The following is an 18,053-nucleotide window of genomic DNA, read 5'->3' as shown; positions in this document are numbered from 1 at the left end:
AACATCCTAAACTAGATTTACATGAACCCTACCACTACAAGAATAACAAACTAGCATGTGTTTCAAAAAAAGAACAAGAATGTGTAAAAAAAAAAAAACAGAACAAGAATATTTTTTTTAACATGTTCATTTTTTTTATTAAGGGCCTATTCACTTTAACTTAATTTCAGTTCACTTCATTTCACTTCAGCTCCTAATTTTCTCTCATAAAATATTCATTTCAGCTCTATTCAGTTCAGTTCAGCTCCAATAAGTTCAGTTTGATTCAGTTTAGTTCAGTAAATGTGAACATGCCCTAAATGTTTTTTTTTACTTGTTCATACTTTTTTTATATTGAATGTTCAATTATAAGGTCGTGGTTGTCCAACAATTCTATTGCTCTGATTTATCTATATCTATACTTAGTATTTAAAAACTCAAACCGAGAAAGACACATGTTCTCATTATATTACACCTCCCTATCTTCTTTTAACCCAACTAGTCTTCTGGCCCGTGCAATGTACGGTTTATTAATAGGTATATAATATATATAATTATTTTTTTAATATATTTATATTGGCAAATGAATAGTTTATAGAGGAGAAGAAGCGGTGGAAATTAAATGCAATTGTAGTAGAAATTAAACTGGAGGAAAGTGAACCAAACAACCTTCAATCATTATACATGTATTGAATTAAAGTTTTTTTTTTCATATGAGAAAAGGGACTAAAAAAAGAAAGATTAAATGAGGTGACATGTGGCATTGGAGAAAAAAAAAATGTAGATGTGACATTATAAGGATAATGGTTTTTGTTTTTAAATACTAATAGAGTATAGAGATAATATGCCACGTGTCACCTTACATTTTTATAGTTTTATTTTATTACACTATCTTTCTTAACTCATTTATTAAACAACTAGCCTTCAGGCCCGTGCAATGCACGAATTGTTTATAGGTATGTAATATAATTTTTACTTTTATAATACTCGTATATTTTTTATTGGAAAATTAATAGTTATAAAGAAGAATAAGGGGTGAAAATTGAATGTAATTGTAGAAAATATTAAGTTGGGGGAAAGTGAACCAAACATTCATTCATGTATTGAATTAAAGCTAGTGTACTTTTTTAATATGAGAAAGATTAAAAGAGATGACATGTGGCATTGGTGAAAAATATAATTTACACGTGGCATCATGAGGATGATGGTTTGTGTTTTTAAATACTAATAAAGTATAGATATAGATATAGATATAGATATAGATTCATCTTCATCTCCTTTCTTCAATTCAACCTTTTTCTTTTCTCGTTTTAAATTTAGTCCCTCCACCTTCTTTTTCTCAAGCCTCATTTTAAATTAAAGTCCAAAAATTAATTTCTTTAATCATTTTTCGATTATACATTACACTAATTTATTGTTATTTTCTCACTCATTTCTCAATGCAATATTCTATAAACAACCCACGGGTTAGAAGGCTAGTTATTAGATGATAATCATGTTTATTTTTAACATATATATTAAATGAACTTCATTATATTAGTCTCAAATCCACTATTACTTTATTTATTTGTTATTGTTTCTTTCCAATCACATTATTAAGTACTTTTCAATAAACTATTAACCATACTATATTTCCTTTACAATTTTTTTAATACTCCAATCACCCCACTTATCACATTAAATTGCCTAAAATTATATGTCAGTTAAAATGCAACACTTTTCAGAACAAAAATTGAGTACTGAATGTTCATTTTTTTATGTGTTCATTATTATATGATAATTATGTTCATTTTTAATATATTAAATGATCATTTTTTTTAATAGGTTTTCATTTTAAAGATATGTATTCGTTTTTCATTACTCAGATGTTCATTACTCATTTACTCTCTCCGTTTTTAAATATTTGCTCATATTCTCTATGCGCTGAGTTTTAGGAGAAATTGGGAAAAGTAATAAAATATGGGGGTAGTGGGGTTGGTGGAAGAGTAAAAAATTGTACTAAAACAAAGTAGTTGAAAGAATTGGAGGAGAGAGAATATAAAATTAATAAAATATGACTTATATTGAGTCCACTAGTTAAGAGAAATGAATTAAATATTACGAAGTATAAAAGCTTTCCAAATAAGAAAATAAAACAAGTATTTAAAAACGCTTGGAAATAAAAAGTGGAGCAAGTATTTAAAAACGAATGAAGTATTTTATACTTCATATGTTCTTATTTTTTGTTAATAAATGTTAATTTTATAGAGCCTGGGATGCAACCGTGTAACTAAGGGTCTGTTCTGATTTACTGACGTGAGCTGAATTGAATTGATTGAACTGAAATGAACTGAATTGAATTGTTTATGAAGGAAGGAAATTGATATTAATTAAATTGAACTGAAATGAACATAACTGAACTAAAATGAAATTTAGCTGAAGAGAATCGGCCCTAAGACTTAACGATTATACCATGAGTCCATGACTCATTCATGGCGTGTGAATGTGATCTACCGACTTGAACAATTGTTTTAGTTTTGGCCTCCAAACTTTATGACTTTTGTTAGCCACTTGCTTGTAAAGTAATGAACTTCCTTAAGTAAAAACAAAAAAAAAAATGACAAAAGTAGTTCTATCCTAAAAGCAGAAAAACAACATACCATTCCCAATTTAACTTTCCGAAGATTTACACCACCTGGCCAAAATTAATGGGGAATTGTCTCCTTATCAATTATTATTAGAACAAAATCAAATCTTTCCTAAATTCCAAGTACAAGTATCATTAAATTCAATCCCAGAATCATGGGTTGTCAAATTTTGCAACTAATTATTGTAACTGTAACTCTGTTAATCTCTGCTTCTTATGCTACTGAATACATTAGGCCTAAACCTCGTCAACTTCTTCATTTTCCATGGAATCGTCGCAGCTCCACCGAACCACAGCAGGTCTTTTCCATTTATTTATTTTTATATACTGAAATTTTATTAATTGGTTAATTTGATTGCTATAATATTTGGGTTTTGGTTTGATTTTTAACTTATGAATTGGGTTTTATTTTTGATATTTTTTTGGATGGTTCGTGTATTTATCTTCAGTTTGTTTCTTTCTTTTTTTTTTTTTTTTTTTTTTTTTTTAAATATTTTTTTCTGTTTGCTTATGATAAATCAATCCTGTTTGTTGGAGTGATCTTGGTGTTATATGGAGGAAAGGACCTAAATTTTACTTGTATTAAGGCCTGATTTGATTTTAGGTCCTGGGTACCCACCGACCCACGGATTTACTATACCACTCTAGACTTTAATCAACTAAGATAGTTGACGTCTTCTCTAGTAAAGGACCTTCATGAGTAGTTTTTAGATAACATAGTCGGGTACTCTGGTGTTAGCCGACTCCAAATCAATTTGGAACAAAGGCTTTGTTTTTGTTATGATCGAAGTATATGTGGAATGTGGTCATATATCTAGAGAAACTTTGCTTAATTCTTGTTCTGTAGTAGGTAAATTGATTATGCAAAATTAATTAAACCCTTAAAAAATGTAAAGGAAAGAAACATTGTGTGATTGTAAGTAAAAGTTGTAGTTGGGATGAAATTAGAATGTTACTAGTGACATTTCTTTGCTAAAGCATGACTGCATAAGTGGCACAAACTCAACAATCAGGATTCTACATTGTTAAACTTAGAAATTTGCATTATAGATGGCAAAATGTGAATTCTTTGTTGTCTTTCCAGTCTCAAAGGCGCTGTTTTTTCTTATTTGTCAAGGTGTTGTCTTTGTGTGACCGCATAAATTTGTTGTTTGATTGAGTAGTGCTTATATTTGTATCTTGCATTTAGGGCCTGTTCTCTTCAACTTATTTTCAGTTTAGTTCAGTTCACTTCAATTCAGTTTAGTTCCAATCAGTTCAGTTCAGTTCCTGATTTCATTATCTCATAAAATATTCAGTTCAGCTCAACTCAGCTCCAATTAGTTCAGTTCAGCTCAATTCAGTAAATCAGAACAGTCCCTTAGTGAATCTTTGTTGTAAGATTGGGCCTATTCTTCCTTTACATTATGTCAAGAGGCTTTTGTTTAATGCAAGCTAAACTACATTGTTGCATGAGACACCCATCAACAATGGTGCAATGTGAGTTAAGGGGTCGAAGGAAAAGCAAATATTGCAGGAGTTTTAAGGCAATCTTAAACTGAAGTATTAGAGGTCTTATAAACATTTATTTTGTTTTCAGGTACATATCTCATTGGCAGGAGACAATCATATGCGAATTTCATGGGTTACAGATGATTCATCTGCTCCTTCTATAGTTGAATATGGAACATCACCAGGAGAGTACTCTGCAAAAGCTGAGGGGGAGAGCACCTCCTACTCTTATATGCTATACAAATCAGGAAAGATACATCATACTGTTATTGGGCCACTGAACCCTGACACTGCATACTTCTATCGTTGTGGAGGGGAAGGTCCAGAGTTCCAGCTGAAAACTCCTCCAGCTCAACTACCGATTACTTTTGCTATTGCTGGTGATTTGGGTCAAACGGGCTGGACAAAATCAACGTTGGACCACATAGATTTATGCAAGTATGATATGCATTTGCTACCAGGAGATCTTTCCTATGCTAATTACATGCAACATAGGTGGGACACATTTGGTGAACTAGTGCAACCACTAGCTAGTAGAAGGCCTTGGATGGTAACGGAAGGAAACCATGAAAAAGAAAACATCCCTTTAGTGAAAGAAGGTTTCCAATCATACAATGCACGATGGAAAATGCCATTTGAGGAGAGTGGTTCAAGTTCCAACCTTTATTATTCTTTTGAAGTAGCGGAGGTGCATGTTATCATGCTTGGTTCATATACAGATTATGATGAATACTCTGAGCAATTTAGCTGGCTAAAGGTTAGCTTTATTTCTCACTCTTAATCTTTTGACAGATAGTGCGTGATCAAATTGTTTGAAGTGTTTTTACTCGTTTATCAATTCTGAGACCTCTCTCCAGTTTTAACTCATTTGGACCCCTTCATCACTAACAATATTCTTACTGAATTGTTGTTACTATCATGTATTTTGCCAAATGGTTATATAGGCTTACTCCATTTGCAAAGTTTCTCAAGTTTTGACATGTATAGCGATCCCATTTCTAGGAGTTGTTGGAAATAGGAGATTGAATCTAGATAAAAAAAAAAAAAAAAAAAAAAAAAATTAATTTGCATTTCTACTGATCAAATTGAAACACTGCAGCATGGTTGAAAACTATTAATCACTTGATTCTGATAGGTGGGTGCTGTATGCAAGATGTATTTCCATAGGGATATGTTTAGTGCTGTTATTGGGTTTGCTTCCCTTTTCTTTCATTTTATAACTAGAGAATTTCAAGGCCTGTGAGAGTTAGTTATCTAAATTTCTAAACTTTAGTACTTAACTGATGGTAAATTCAGTGTTTAAGATCTGTGCTTAATCGCATACTTCACAATATTACTGTACAAGGTATTGCTCTGATAAAATATGTTCTTGCTTAGACACTAGTTTCCTGGATATTAATTGCTACTTGCTAGAGGCTGCATCAACTGTAGTCTACTGTGTTTTTCATTTATATAGGAAAGTATATGCTAGCATCTCACTACTGATAAGTTGGATATATTCCATAATTATATGGGGAAACATCTTGTGTGGCCTTTTGTTCTGTTACTTGAATCATTGAATGGAATGAATGTTACTTTTTTCTTTTCTTTTCTTTTTATTTATGTATTTATTTATTTATTTTTTGAAATAAAATGGAATGATTGTTACTTGAAGAACCCAATCTGGTATTTTTTCTTTTCTTTCTGTAGCTTGATATTACTTAACCCATGTTTTATTTGTAGGCTGATGTTAGTAAGGTAGACAGGAAGAGAACACCTTGGTTGATTGCTTTATTCCATGTCCCTTGGTACAATAGCAACACGGCTCACCAAGGTGAAGGAGATGAGATGATGTCATATATGGAACCATTACTCTATGCTGCTGGTGTAGACATGGTGCTTGCTGGGCATGTGCATGCTTATGAACGATCGGTACGAGTGTTTTAAATTCATTTATCCTGTTGGTCTTTATAAGAAATTGTGTGTTAAAAATCTGCCCATATGCTGACAGAATCGAGTGTATGGAGGTAAATCTGACCGTTGTGGTGCCGTCCATATAACTATTGGTGATGGTGGGAACTCTGAGGGTTTAGCTCGAAGGTGTGTAGCTCATGAACCTTCTTCATTTGCATTTTAAATTTGTGTTTACTTTCTGTCCTTGTTAGATAATCATGTAGAAGGAATACTCATCTACTTATTGCATAAAATCCTAATTATAGACTTGTGAGTAGATAGTATATATGAAGGTAACTTCAGTTATGAATAAAGATCATGGCTTTTTTAATGTTAATTCTAAATTTTCTCAGCCTTTTTGTTCATTTCATTCATGAATTTCAGGTTGGTACTGATTTTCTTGATCCTGTTTGATGTATTGATTTTCTATGGACTTCAGGTATCAAACTCCGCACCCTGAGTGGTCAGTATTCCGGGAAGCTAGCTTTGGCCATGGAGAACTCCAGATTGTGAACTCATCTCATGCTTTCTGGAGCTGGCATAGGAATGATGATGATGAGCCGGTTAAATCAGATGAGGTCTGGATAACCTCTTTAGCTAGTTCAGGATGCCTTGCAGACAAGGCACCTGAATTCAGGAAAATACTTTTGGAGCCATAGAACTGTCAGATAGTAGCAACTATTTTTGTATTCCACTATTCCTGTTATCAGTTAGCAGGAATCCTTGTAGATATTGTCTTCAAATCATGTTTGTACCCTGACTAAAGAGGCTATAGAGCTTGTTTTAGAACCTCTGCCGCTACAGGGATATCTGACAGTCTTGGTTTTAGCAGTTCTTGTATCTTGCTTCTGTACTGGAATTTGTGTCCTCTATAGCTTATGTTGCTATTATTGTTTTTGTTACTACATGGTGTAATCTAAAATTTTACCATTGTAGTACAGATGTTTATATATATAGCAGTACTCGTATATCATCCTGTTTCATCTTGGACCTTTTTCTGTATCTTTACAAGCGTTGCAGTTTTGTTTCAGTTATTCCTCCAACACAGCTTTAAGATTTATATATCTGGATTAATGAGTTTTTCTATAAAAGGACTTGCAACAACTTGATTCAGTGAGCCATGGAGATGCCATTTTCAGTGAACCAATGTAAAAGTGTCAAATACATTCACGGATACTTTCACCACTTATCTTCATGTAATGTTGGATTTGAAATCAAACACCACTCTGGGCACATTTGAGAGTTTTATAAAGCTACAAGTATTAGGGTTTGTTCTCTTACGTTGAAATTCAGTTCAGTTCAGTTCAGCTCTGCTCCTAATTTCCTTCTCTTATAAAATATTCATTTCAGTTCAGTTCAGTTCAGCTCAATTCAGTTCAGTTCAGCTGAGTTCAGTCAATGAGAACAGACCCTTTATGTAAATGCAAAAAATTTGAAAATTTTAGAGGTTTGGTAAGAACAAATGGAGAAAGTGTATGTGATACAGATCCACATTCAGCCCTTCTATCTAGAAGAAAATCAGAACTGTGAGTTCAGCCTGGGTTTCTAGTTGCTCAAATAGGGCAGCTAATTGGTAATTGACACAATTTTGATTAACAGCGGATGGGCCGATGGGGTATAGAACTATAAAAGAAGGATTTTGAGTGAGCTGCTATAGTTTAGGTTATCATTTCTGAAACAGGATACCAAATATACAACCATGCAGTATTCATGCTCAAACAGCATCACAAATGGAGCTCATGCACATCTTCTGGCTATTTACTGAATGGATCGGGAAATAACTGGGGAAGAGTTAGAATTCTAACAGACTCGGCTTCACTCGTTGAAATTCTGAGAAATAGAAAGTGCATCCCTGTTGCTAACAAGCATCTCTCCACCATACACGGAAAGATGTAAAGCATCTTCTCATGCTGTGTGCAGTCTTCAGAAATGAAGCCCAGCAGGCCACATGATAGAAATTGCTTGCAAACAGAATTTAGCGGTTCATTAGTTATTCAGCTAAGCTAAGTGGATGTCAAAAAAAAAAAAAAAAATGCAACATTGCCAAGGCAAAGGAAGATATGTTAATAGATGTATGCTCATGTTTGTTTATAGAAAAAAATACAAGTACAAAATTTATCTCATTCAGAGTTTGTAATTATCAGGGACTCAGGGTACGAACTGTAGAGCAAGGTAGGGAATCACAACCACCACAACAATTGAAGCTACAACTTGTCCATTGTCAATTGTCAATTGTCATACTGTCATAGATATTGATCAAGGTTCAAATGGAATAAACATGATGACACAATGAACATAAGAATCCTCAGGTGTCTCTTCTCATCTCTACCTTCCCTATCAACCACGACCAGAACTCAGAGCAGCAATCACTAGGACTCAGTGACTCACTGTCATCCATGCCGTTAAATAGAACCATAGAGTATGTGTAATGATGGTACAGCTTCAAATCTTTATGACATACAGCAGCTTGCCAGCTTCATGCATGAGAAACCTCCTGATTGGGTGAAACAATCTTCCCATTTGACATATAAGAAAGTGTGACGAAGATCAATGAGTACATCTCTGACTCAGACCAACCTGAAGCCAACAGTAGTGATAACTGATAAGATGTTGGGTAATAAGTAATAGCAGAGCGACTCTCATTCATGACTACAAATTTGATGGCTCATTTTTATAGCTAGCTTGATTTTCTTGGTCGTTCTTTCCCCTCCAAAGAATAATTTGCTCATCCTTGAACAAGATTGGGATACATGGTACTAAGTCCTGCATTGATTTCAAAACAATGGTTATAAAACAAGATGTGAAAAAAGCCAAAATTAAGTAAAGAGATCTACCCTTAGTTTCACACCAATCCTTTTGCAATCGCTGGTTCCAACATAGGTACAGTCCAGCCTCACTACCTCTTCAGTCTCGAAGGCATCCCGCACTCTTTGCACCACATTCACATACACACCATTCCTGGCTAAGGAAACACATCAATAATGAAAATGTTTGTGTGTTTTTTTTTCCTTCATGATGTCTAATATTTCATAGATCATAACTTCATAAGCAATTGAAAGAACAGAGATATAACTTAGAGAAATAACATACTGAGTTTCATGAGAGCAAGAGAATTAAGCCCCTGGTTCCTCAATTCTTTGGTTTCTTCGAAAGTCAAGCCATCAGCAACATTCTTCACAAGCTTCGGATAAATTGGAGCACGAGGTTTCCAAAGCATTAAAGGAATCACAGGTCTGTTTTTGGGATCATAATTTCTACCCCGAAACAAAACTAAAACATTAAGGTGGCGGTAGATGACCTTTCCACCTGATTTATCCTGCAGTAAGTACAGGAGCACAAAATCAGACCAGAATTCCCACCAAAAAAAGGCTGAAAAAATAAATGCAATCAGATATTCAGATCAGCACCTCAAGGTGGAAGCAAACATTGTCCATATCAAGAGTTGGAATTCCCAAGCATTTGATCCTCACAGCCTCAGCTCTCCGCCAATGGTTGTGGATGTCATCCAACATGTTATGTGTAACTCCATCCTTCCCTAAACCAGTTACAGAAAAACAAATATGTCAAGCCAATTTTGGGTAACTCTTATCTTAAGGAGGACATAGCAGCCATTATGATGGGAGCCACAATAAGTTTACTGGATTATACAAAGCCATGAGTCAAGACAACTAATCTCCTTAATGCGAGAAATCAATTACTACGTATATACATATTTGCATTACAAGTAACTCTTAAGGAGGACATATCAGCCATTATGATGGGAGCCACAATAAGTGTACTGGATTATACAAAGCCATAAGTCAAGACAACTAATCTCCCTAATGCGAGAAATCAATAACTATGTATATACATATTCGCATTACATACACAAGTACATAACCTTGAAATTATGCTCCATATTTTGTAACTAGAATACTGAAAATTTAATTATTTACGCTCATTCAAACATTCAAACGGCCAGCATACAGCAAGATTCATGCAGGTAACTGTTCTTCTACACTTAAGCTTCTGCTAAATGATCAGGGAGGAAACAAAGACATACATTGATTAACACGAACACGATTATAAGTACATGTCACATATGTACCTCAATTTCCTGCAAATTATGAACTGACAAAGGCGAATTAATACATAAATGTGGCACATTTTGCCTATACTAGGTAGCAAATTGCATACTCATACACCCCTAAGACATGTTGAATTCTTAATTTCTTGTCAAATACAAACCAACAACAATCCATATTATTAAATGGGGTATGAATTTCAACAATACTCAAGCACGTTCATAAACTAATTAACCAAACCATCCACATTATCAGACAAGAAGCTACCAAACATTTCAACCCCATGTAGAAGCTTATGATCATCCCCAAATGTTAACTTTGCAAATGTTCGACTTTTATGTTTTTCTAAGGCGCTCTACCAGACCGGAACCTCTAATGAACTTAACGGATTGAATTGAATAAAAGGAGAGAGAAAAAGTACCAATATTAATCTGGCGATTACAATCATTATGACGATACTTCTCCACAAGCTCAGCAACCTCTTCTTCAGAAAGCGGCTCACCCAAAACTCTCTCTTTCTCCCTCTCCCATTGTTCTCTCTCCTCTGTCTCCCCTTGGGCCGGAGCATTCGTCCCGGTCCATTTCCTGTCAAGCCGGCCCGGCCCAAACGGAGAAAACTTGGGCGGTTCACGGAATCCAATGGGCTTAACAGACGGGTCGGATTCGGAGTATGAGTACCGGAAGTCGAAGGGTAAGTCGGAATTTACAGGAAATTTGGGGGCATTTTGGGGATTTTTGTGGGGTTGTTTCTCCTTCTTGTTCTTGTTTTGGGGTTTTGGGATGAGAGAGAAAGGTGGGTCGTCGGCGTCGGAGGAGAGAGAAGAGAAGGATGAAGTGAATTGGGTTAGAGGGATGTAACGACGTCGTATTAGGAGGTTTAGCATTGGCTGTTGAAGAAGTAAACTTTTTCTGGTTACTCTCACTGAAAGTGTTAAAGAAGAAGAAGAAAGGTTTTATCAGCGTTTCAGCAATTTATAATATGGACTGGATTTGAAAGAATTTTGGGCTTTCTTTTGTTGTGGACTTGTGGCCAAGGCCAATCATTATGGTTTAGATTTCATTTTTTTTAGTAAAAAATTACCGGAATTAAATAGAGCTATCAATTCAGGTCTACGATCAATTTCAGAAAATGATTTGTACAAATATGTCGTAGTATTCATACAAATCGAATGTGCAAAAGTGTTTTTTTTTTTTTTTTTTTTTTTTTTTCAGTTTACTGTGGTTTTTGTTGGTTTAGGGTGTTTTGACAACCCTTTCGTTGTTGGGTGAAGAGGTGGTCAGAACAAGGGATTGATGACTTTAATGTGAGACTAAGATAGGTTAGTTATCTTTGTGATGCTTAAATAGTCATAGAAGTAACATAGTACGAGACTAAGATAGGTTATATACATAACACAAAGTAGCTTGTATGAAGATACTAGGCAGGTTAGTTGCAAAGAACTCTTAACCTGCCATTATCATATGTTAACTTGCATTAGTTGCATAATGGATGCCTAAGTCCAAAGCAGCAGTCACATTGTTATATATGTTATATACACTATGAAAGCGAGGCACATGGTAGAAGTAAACGTTAAATAGCCTGATACTGCAAGAAGCAAGATGATAGAGACTGAAGCAGGATTCTAGCAAACTCACAAAGTGAAGGACAAGAGAAGAATATGATTAATAATCAGCAAGATTTAAATATATTTCTGTTTATCAAGATTGCACTCATGTAGGTACATTGTGTTGGTACATTAATCATCGATATGAAGATAGATTTTTTAGTGCCTCCTCCTTGAATCGTCTCTGGTCTTTAACCATGGACTCAAAAACATCTAGTAAGTTATCCAGCCCCTCTAACTTCTCGCTCCCTCCTAGAGCCTCCAATGCGTACACAATGCTCTCAATGGTAGACAAATATCCGGGCTTAGGCTGACGCCTAACTTCACTGAACATGCTCAACTTCTCCATGTCTAATCTCACAGACGGTATAATTTTCAACCATGGATTCTCATTATACATTCTATTCGCCTTTGACCAAGTTCCGTCTAAAACAATCAAGTTCTTCACTTCAAAGTCGACTGCCTCAGCTGGCATCGCCTTTTGTGCAGGAAACAGAAGTGCTGATCCTGGAGGTACCGTGATTTGAAACTCTTCAAATTGTTCTAGTTCTACACTCCCACTGATTTGCTTCTTTTGTAGCTTCTTTACCACAAACCCTCCTGCTAGCAATTCCAGAGCCTCTGGTGACGCGGCCAGATGCTCAAGGTTGAGTGATTTCCCTTCATCTTGCAGCTTCCACTGATGAGAAATGTTGCTGATTTCTCCATATTTACCAATAGTTACACTCATCACAGCTTTAGGAATTTCTGTTTCTACATTTTTACTAGTTATATTATCAACTTCTGCATCACATTGCTTAAGCAAGTGATCATCTTTCTGGGCCAATGCACCACCACTTCCTTCAAACTCGACAAATTCACCGACATTTTCTCGAATACAACCTGAAAACCTCTCAGAATCTGAAACATCAATGCACCCAGCTCCAGAATCAAGATCAGTAACCTGATCAAAACCCCGCTTTCCAGAAATTTTTACCCCTAAACTCTCAGAGACATTTTCACAAACAGTTGACGTGCATTCGTCTTCTAACAAAATCTCTGTACCATCCAACCCCAGTGGCTGAATATCAAACTGAGCTTCAAACATAACATCAGTAACAGTGAAAACATCGACATTTTTCAAACCCAATTTAGCAATTTTCGCAGAATTAAGAGGGTGTTTTCTTTCTAAGCTATGCTGAAGAATGGTGACATGAACTTTGTTGTTAAGATTTGGGTGTTTCAGTCGAGTGCAAAGACAGAGAGAAAGAGGTTTTGAGCAAGATGGGCAGGTGGGTCTCTTGGAATTTTGTTGGGATTTCATCTTTAAAGTTGGGATTCTGGAGAGAGAAAAAATTGTTCTGGTAAAAAATGTTGAAAGTTTGCTGGTGCATTGGAAGTAGCTGATCTTAGTCTTGACTTGAGACATGAAGCTTATACACAATTAGGGGTGTTATTTGGGTGCTTAAAAGTTTTGTTTTAACAATATGTTTGCATGGATGTGTAGTATTTTGCTTAGGTAAAGGAATGGAGTGGATGTAACTCATGTAAGGACTAAAGAGAGGAAGATAAATTACATCTTCGTCTATTTGTAAATACGGATATTTTGGTAAACCTACTAATCGATCTTAGAAAATTAGCTTTGTTGCTAATGGTTTTCTCAATTAAGTTATATGTCACTTCCTTAAGCTCTACATACATTTCTAATCTAGCAAACTTTACACTTTAGTTCCCCATTGTCTCTTCTGTAGAGGGTTATCGAGCTTATAATGGTTATTAACTTAATATGGTCATGGTCGAGAAGTTAAGCTCTACCTTTCTCATATAGTCATCCTTACACTCAAATTTCCCATCTTTTTTCTTGCCGAGAGTTGTCGAGTTCATAACGGTTATAAACTTAATTTGAGCTGAAAATTTAAAATCTACATTTCTCATCAAGCCTCTGTTACATTCTAATTTCTCACTCTCATTCCTGTATTGTATTGTCAAGCTCAAAACAATTATAAACTTATTTTGTTTAGAGCAAGGACATTTTTTTTGAAAATGCAATTGAAAAAGAAGAAGTCTAGATGGCCAATAAAAGTTTAAAACCACTAATAACAATGATAATCTTGATGAAATGATATGGACTAAGAAAACCCACATAGAATCAATTAAGTGAATAGGATGACGACTATAAATTAGATTAACCTATATAAAACTAGGAAAGAGGCGAAAGAGTAAGGGGTCCAATCCTTAAAGTGTCTATAGTGAAAATTGAATTTCAACCTCAAGATTAAGATGTATAATTTTTTTCACTAGTAGAGTTAAACTTGATAATCGAGAATTCAGTGGTCAATTCTCCACATTCAACAATTTGGATAAAGCATAGATGATGAGTAATGACCAATTTATTACAAACATAAATTATTAATGAAAAACTAGGATCGGAGAGTCGTTGACATCAACTAATTAGTAATTACTCATCATCCATTAATCCATATTATTGCTTCCATTTCTTAATTTTTTAATACAACTAACCAAATTGCAATAGCTTAAGGTGGCCACACGCCAATACCCACTTTCCCTTTGACCATTTCCAAAATTCCTCGAATAATTCTCTCTCCAATTTCATCGATCTCAAATCCGATAACCCAGTTCAAATTTGATCAATCTTTGTATAATCTCAAATACCCATTAGTCGAAAATGCATGATTTTTGCTTCACAATCCCATATGGGTTTGTTCTTGTATTGGGCGGGCTCATCGGGTATGCCAAGAAAGGCAGTTTGGCTTCACTTGGTGGGGGTGCTGGTGCTGGTTTATTGCTCATTTTAGCTGGTTATTTGAGCCTCAATGCTTTCAAAAAGCGCAAAAATTCATACTTTGCTTTGATTCTTGAGACTGGTATGCTTAATTAAATGTTATTATGTTCAATTGGCTTTTCAAAGTTATTTTTTTGGGCAATTTTGTGATGAATTTCTTCATAAGTGATCTTTGGTTGGTTTTTATAATGTGATCATGTGTGTTTTCATCGCAATGTTAACAATTTAGAGCTATGTCTTCTTGGAAGTTGGAACCTTGCTAGATGTGTGAGAATTGTGACTTGTATTGATTTTGCAGCTTGTATAATGTATAATTTTATTTTATTTTTGGTTGATCTATTGTTTAATGTGAAGAATCATTATCTGAATCGGTTTTTCGCCACCTCAGATTTTAGGGGAAAGGATTGTGTTGTTGCTATTTAAGGTTTGTTCAACTAAATGATCTTTGTCTTGATGATAAGGTTTAATGGTATTTGACCTTTTCCTTGCATTGATGTTGGCCATGAGTAAAGACTTTTTGAGCAGAAATGACTATCTAAGAGGTATTGTGAGATAAGTTAATTCGCGGGTTTGATCAGGAAGATTTATATAGTTATATGAGGTACTGCTAGAAGCAGGGCAGAAAACTGTGCAAGCAATATGACCTGTGTGGTTGTGTACTAACTATAGATAAAATTTGTGCTGACTCTTGGTACACCTCTTAGCTCTAGGTAACTGAAATTTAGCTGATAAAAGAGAGGATAGCTACACAGCAATATGTTATTTTTGATGTGAAATGTTGATCTAACTTTATGGAAGGGTTTCTATACCCTTGTAAGTGGGATTGCTAGTTTTTTTCTTTCCTGAATCTGATTCCGAAAGATTCCATATATTATCAAACTTCTTGTAAATTGGAGATCTCGGCCTTTGGAAGCTCGTTGATCAGGAGTACCAAATTTTAAATGAGGACCTTTGAACACATTGGAGCTGTTTATAAAAGACTTTTTGAGTTAAAGATTACCGCAATGCAAATTTCACGTAGATTAGCATATAGTTCAACTTCTAAATGCAAATGATTCCTGATCATAAATAATGCCAAGGAAAGTGTACTTGTCCAATGCAATGCACACATCCTTGCAGGCTTTCTAAAAATTGCAGTTCCTTAACTTTTTAAGATTATTTGTGGTGCATTCTGAGACTACAAGTACTTCTATGATACTTTTTTATCTGGATAAAGTTTGGCAAACATGCAGAAGAAACTAGTTTGTTTTTGGATGCTTTCATTCTTTGAATGAAATATCTTGAAGCATAGTATTTGAAGTTTGAACTATCTATCTATCTCAACAGTGACTGCAACTGGACTCACATATGTTATGGGACAGCGCTATATGGAGACATCAAAGATAATGCCTGCTGGAGTAATTGCCATGATCAGGTACCTTGATTAGAAAACTCCATAATCTGTTATTCTCTTTTCATTATTAGCATGGCTTCCTTGCATCTTCATGGTGGCTAAATCCATTAAGAGTTCTCCATGAAATTAAAAGGAGCCTTGGGTGATGTTACACTTGTAAATCATTGGCTAAATGTTACCCCAACTACATGTTATTTTAGGAATTTTTACACATCAAGAATTTGAATAAATTTGGTTTAATTTGCATTACATTTAATATTAGTATGTTGCTCTAGATTGGTCTACATTGTTAAATTGCTAATGTTAATTGAAATACAACATTGCATTATTATTATATTTTGGATCAAAATGAAGTAGCTAAAATGACTTATATCCTGGAACAGATTAAGTACTCTTAAACAGTTAAACCAGGAAAATTCATGCATGAGCACTTAAGATTTCATGATATGAGGTTTAGAATACACAATTAAATATGTTTATTTACAAAGCCTATGATTAGTCACTGTGAAAAACCATGACATACAAAGTAAGGGCCTGTTCTCTTACGTTGAAATTCAGTTCAGTTCAGCTCCTAATTTCCTTCTCTTATAAAATATTCATTTCATTTCAGTTCAGTTTAGTTCTGTTCTGTTCAACTCAGCTCAGTTCAGCTCAGTTCAGTTCAGCTCAATTCAGTTCAGTTCAGTTCAGTTCAGCTGAGTTCAGTCAATGAGAACAGGCCCTAACTCATAATCATATGCTATGCTAACAAATGTTTAATTTATGCATGTGTTAATTAAAACATCTTTTTCTAGCTCCTTTGCTTGATGTTATTTCTTCCTTCTCTGATAGATTCTCATCCATCTCTCATTCTTCTCATTCTTGTTATTTGCAGTGCATTCATGACTGCCTTTTATGCTTACAAGGTAGCAAGTGGTGGCAACCATTTTCCGGCCAAGGCTGAATAATGATAGATTATACCATTGTCAAGTTGAAAAGTTCTGTTGACTGCCCTACAGCACATTTCTGATGCATACTAGTAACATTCTTTTTCTTACAGCTACTGTGAATCCTAGCTATGTGTAGAGAAGTTAAGATCTCTAATTTGCCTGCTTTTACTTATGTAAGATGTATTTGTATTGAAATCTGACAAATGTATGTGTATCCGAGATACTAATTTTTCTTAGAAATGAAATGGTGAGTTGATTTCTAATTTACTACTCTTTGATTATGCATACAACTTTCATTCTTAGTGACTTCAGAGATGGCCAATTTGCCTTGCCATTTTGCCAGTTTTACTTATTTTTGCTTAGGAAGAGTAAGCTATCCTGTAAAAACTCTGCCTAGTTTGACCCTGAAATAGATGCATAACAGAGAATTGTCAAAGAATTACTACTGTCTTGGCATTTGGCCTTCAAACTGTAGGTATGTTGAATTCTTCCCCATACAGTCCAAGCGATCCGGATTTTTCAAAGGTATGTACGACGAGAAATTACAGACGATAAAAAATTGTAACAGAATTCAAGTGCTCATGAACTGATTTTATCCTTCATCGGCATAATTTGGATCAGCAAAACGTACTGTATTAAACAACCGCTTATTACATACTGAATCGTTATGAAAGGATGCAATTCTGCTGTGTGCAGTTATGTTGGAGCTTAATAAGTTCGGCTAATTCAGTCTCAGATCTCAGCGCTTAATAGTTTTTTAAACCGCGACTTTTGCTCCATATAAGAAGGTACATATTGTCGCAGCAATTATCAGTAGAAATTAAATAACCGAGTACACTCTTAATAACTAACAAGTCAAGTGTTTGTTGCTCAAGCCATTGTATCATGTTTCCATTCAAATTCGCTTAAATACTTGCAGCAAAAACTAATCCTAAAATAATCTTACGGCATCTGTGTCACATATTTTTCTCGAATCATGAACATGGAACTTGGAGGTATCTATAAAGTTGGAGAAAAAACCATTCTCTTAAGGCTCAAGCCATAGTAGATAGATCTTGTTTCTCATACAGTAGAAAATAATAGACTTGTTATTAACACAAATTATGTCCAATTATTTATTTGATTTTGTTTATTAAAAAAAATAAAAATAATAAAATAATAATAAAAAAAGTTTTTTACTTCGATCAAATAATGTCTAATGTATTTGGAATCCGTAGTTAATTTGATTTATGCATAACTATACAGGTTGTCAT

At 34.6% G+C, this 18,053-nt stretch overlaps 4 protein-coding genes across 4 annotated transcripts; 2 read left to right on the top strand and 2 right to left on the bottom strand.

Moving 5' to 3' along the window:
• The first annotated feature begins 2,583 nt into the window (after positions 1-2,583).
• Positions 2,584-7,011, top strand: LOC145627342 (purple acid phosphatase 18-like). The gene is made up of 5 exons (XM_081679734.1): positions 2,584-2,904; positions 4,185-4,853; positions 5,819-6,007; positions 6,087-6,175; positions 6,468-7,011. The coding sequence occupies exons 1-5, from the start codon at positions 2,761-2,763 to the stop codon at positions 6,685-6,687; spliced, it is 1,311 nt and encodes a 436-aa protein (XP_081535860.1). The 5' UTR covers positions 2,584-2,760; the 3' UTR covers positions 6,688-7,011.
• Positions 7,012-8,074: 1,063 nt separating this feature from the next.
• On the bottom strand, positions 8,075-11,161 carry LOC145627341 (CRS2-associated factor 2, mitochondrial-like). Its single transcript, XM_081679733.1, has 5 exons — positions 10,514-11,161; positions 9,436-9,563; positions 9,119-9,344; positions 8,863-8,990; positions 8,075-8,791 (listed from the first exon to the last, which is right to left on the bottom strand). The coding sequence occupies exons 1-5, from the start codon at positions 10,974-10,976 to the stop codon at positions 8,678-8,680; spliced, it is 1,059 nt and encodes a 352-aa protein (XP_081535859.1). The 5' UTR covers positions 10,977-11,161; the 3' UTR covers positions 8,075-8,677.
• A 600-nt stretch (positions 11,162-11,761) lies between these two features.
• LOC145627340 (uncharacterized) lies at positions 11,762-13,183 on the bottom strand. Its single transcript, XM_081679732.1, has one exon. The coding sequence runs from the start codon at positions 13,102-13,104 to the stop codon at positions 11,833-11,835; it is 1,272 nt and encodes a 423-aa protein (XP_081535858.1). The 5' UTR covers positions 13,105-13,183; the 3' UTR covers positions 11,762-11,832.
• A 975-nt stretch (positions 13,184-14,158) lies between these two features.
• LOC145627339 (protein FATTY ACID EXPORT 5-like) lies at positions 14,159-17,067 on the top strand. The gene is made up of 3 exons (XM_081679731.1): positions 14,159-14,560; positions 15,805-15,892; positions 16,746-17,067. The coding sequence occupies exons 1-3, from the start codon at positions 14,362-14,364 to the stop codon at positions 16,816-16,818; spliced, it is 360 nt and encodes a 119-aa protein (XP_081535857.1). The 5' UTR covers positions 14,159-14,361; the 3' UTR covers positions 16,819-17,067.
• The last annotated feature ends 986 nt before the right edge of the window (positions 17,068-18,053 follow it).

The sequence above is a fragment of the Chenopodium album genome, chromosome 4 (assembly GCF_948465745.1).
Source record: "Chenopodium album chromosome 4, dcCheAlbu1.1, whole genome shotgun sequence".
NCBI lineage: Eukaryota > Viridiplantae > Streptophyta > Magnoliopsida > Caryophyllales > Amaranthaceae > Chenopodium > Chenopodium album.
The sequence above is the reverse complement of the archived record's forward strand: the minus strand, read 5'-3'. Positions and strand labels throughout refer to the sequence as shown.

What these genes read in the sequence shown, in the direction of transcription:
- LOC145627341 (XM_081679733.1), bottom strand. Translation starts at nt 10,976, where the DNA reads ATGCTAAACCTCCTAATACGACGTCGTTACATCCCTCTAACCCAATTC. An exon ending in ATGTTTGCTTCCACCTTGAG is followed by an intron (nt 9,345 to 9,435) that starts GTGCTGATCTGA and finishes TACTTACTGCAG; the next exon opens with GATAAATCAGGTGGAAAGGT. An exon ending in TCTTGCTCTCATGAAACTCA is followed by an intron (nt 8,991 to 9,118) that starts GTATGTTATTTC and finishes GTGTTTCCTTAG; the next exon opens with CCAGGAATGGTGTGTATGTG.
- LOC145627342 (XM_081679734.1), top strand. Translation starts at nt 2,761, where the DNA reads ATGGGTTGTCAAATTTTGCAACTAATTATTGTAACTGTAACTCTGTTA. An exon ending in GCTCCACCGAACCACAGCAG is followed by an intron (nt 2,905 to 4,184) that starts GTCTTTTCCATT and finishes TTTTGTTTTCAG; the next exon opens with GTACATATCTCATTGGCAGG. An exon ending in TGCATGCTTATGAACGATCG is followed by an intron (nt 6,008 to 6,086) that starts GTACGAGTGTTT and finishes ATATGCTGACAG; the next exon opens with AATCGAGTGTATGGAGGTAA.
- LOC145627340 (XM_081679732.1), bottom strand. Translation starts at nt 13,104, where the DNA reads ATGTCTCAAGTCAAGACTAAGATCAGCTACTTCCAATGCACCAGCAAA.
- LOC145627339 (XM_081679731.1), top strand. Translation starts at nt 14,362, where the DNA reads ATGCATGATTTTTGCTTCACAATCCCATATGGGTTTGTTCTTGTATTG. An exon ending in TGCTTTGATTCTTGAGACTG is followed by an intron (nt 14,561 to 15,804) that starts GTATGCTTAATT and finishes CTATCTCAACAG; the next exon opens with TGACTGCAACTGGACTCACA. An exon ending in GGAGTAATTGCCATGATCAG is followed by an intron (nt 15,893 to 16,745) that starts GTACCTTGATTA and finishes TGTTATTTGCAG; the next exon opens with TGCATTCATGACTGCCTTTT.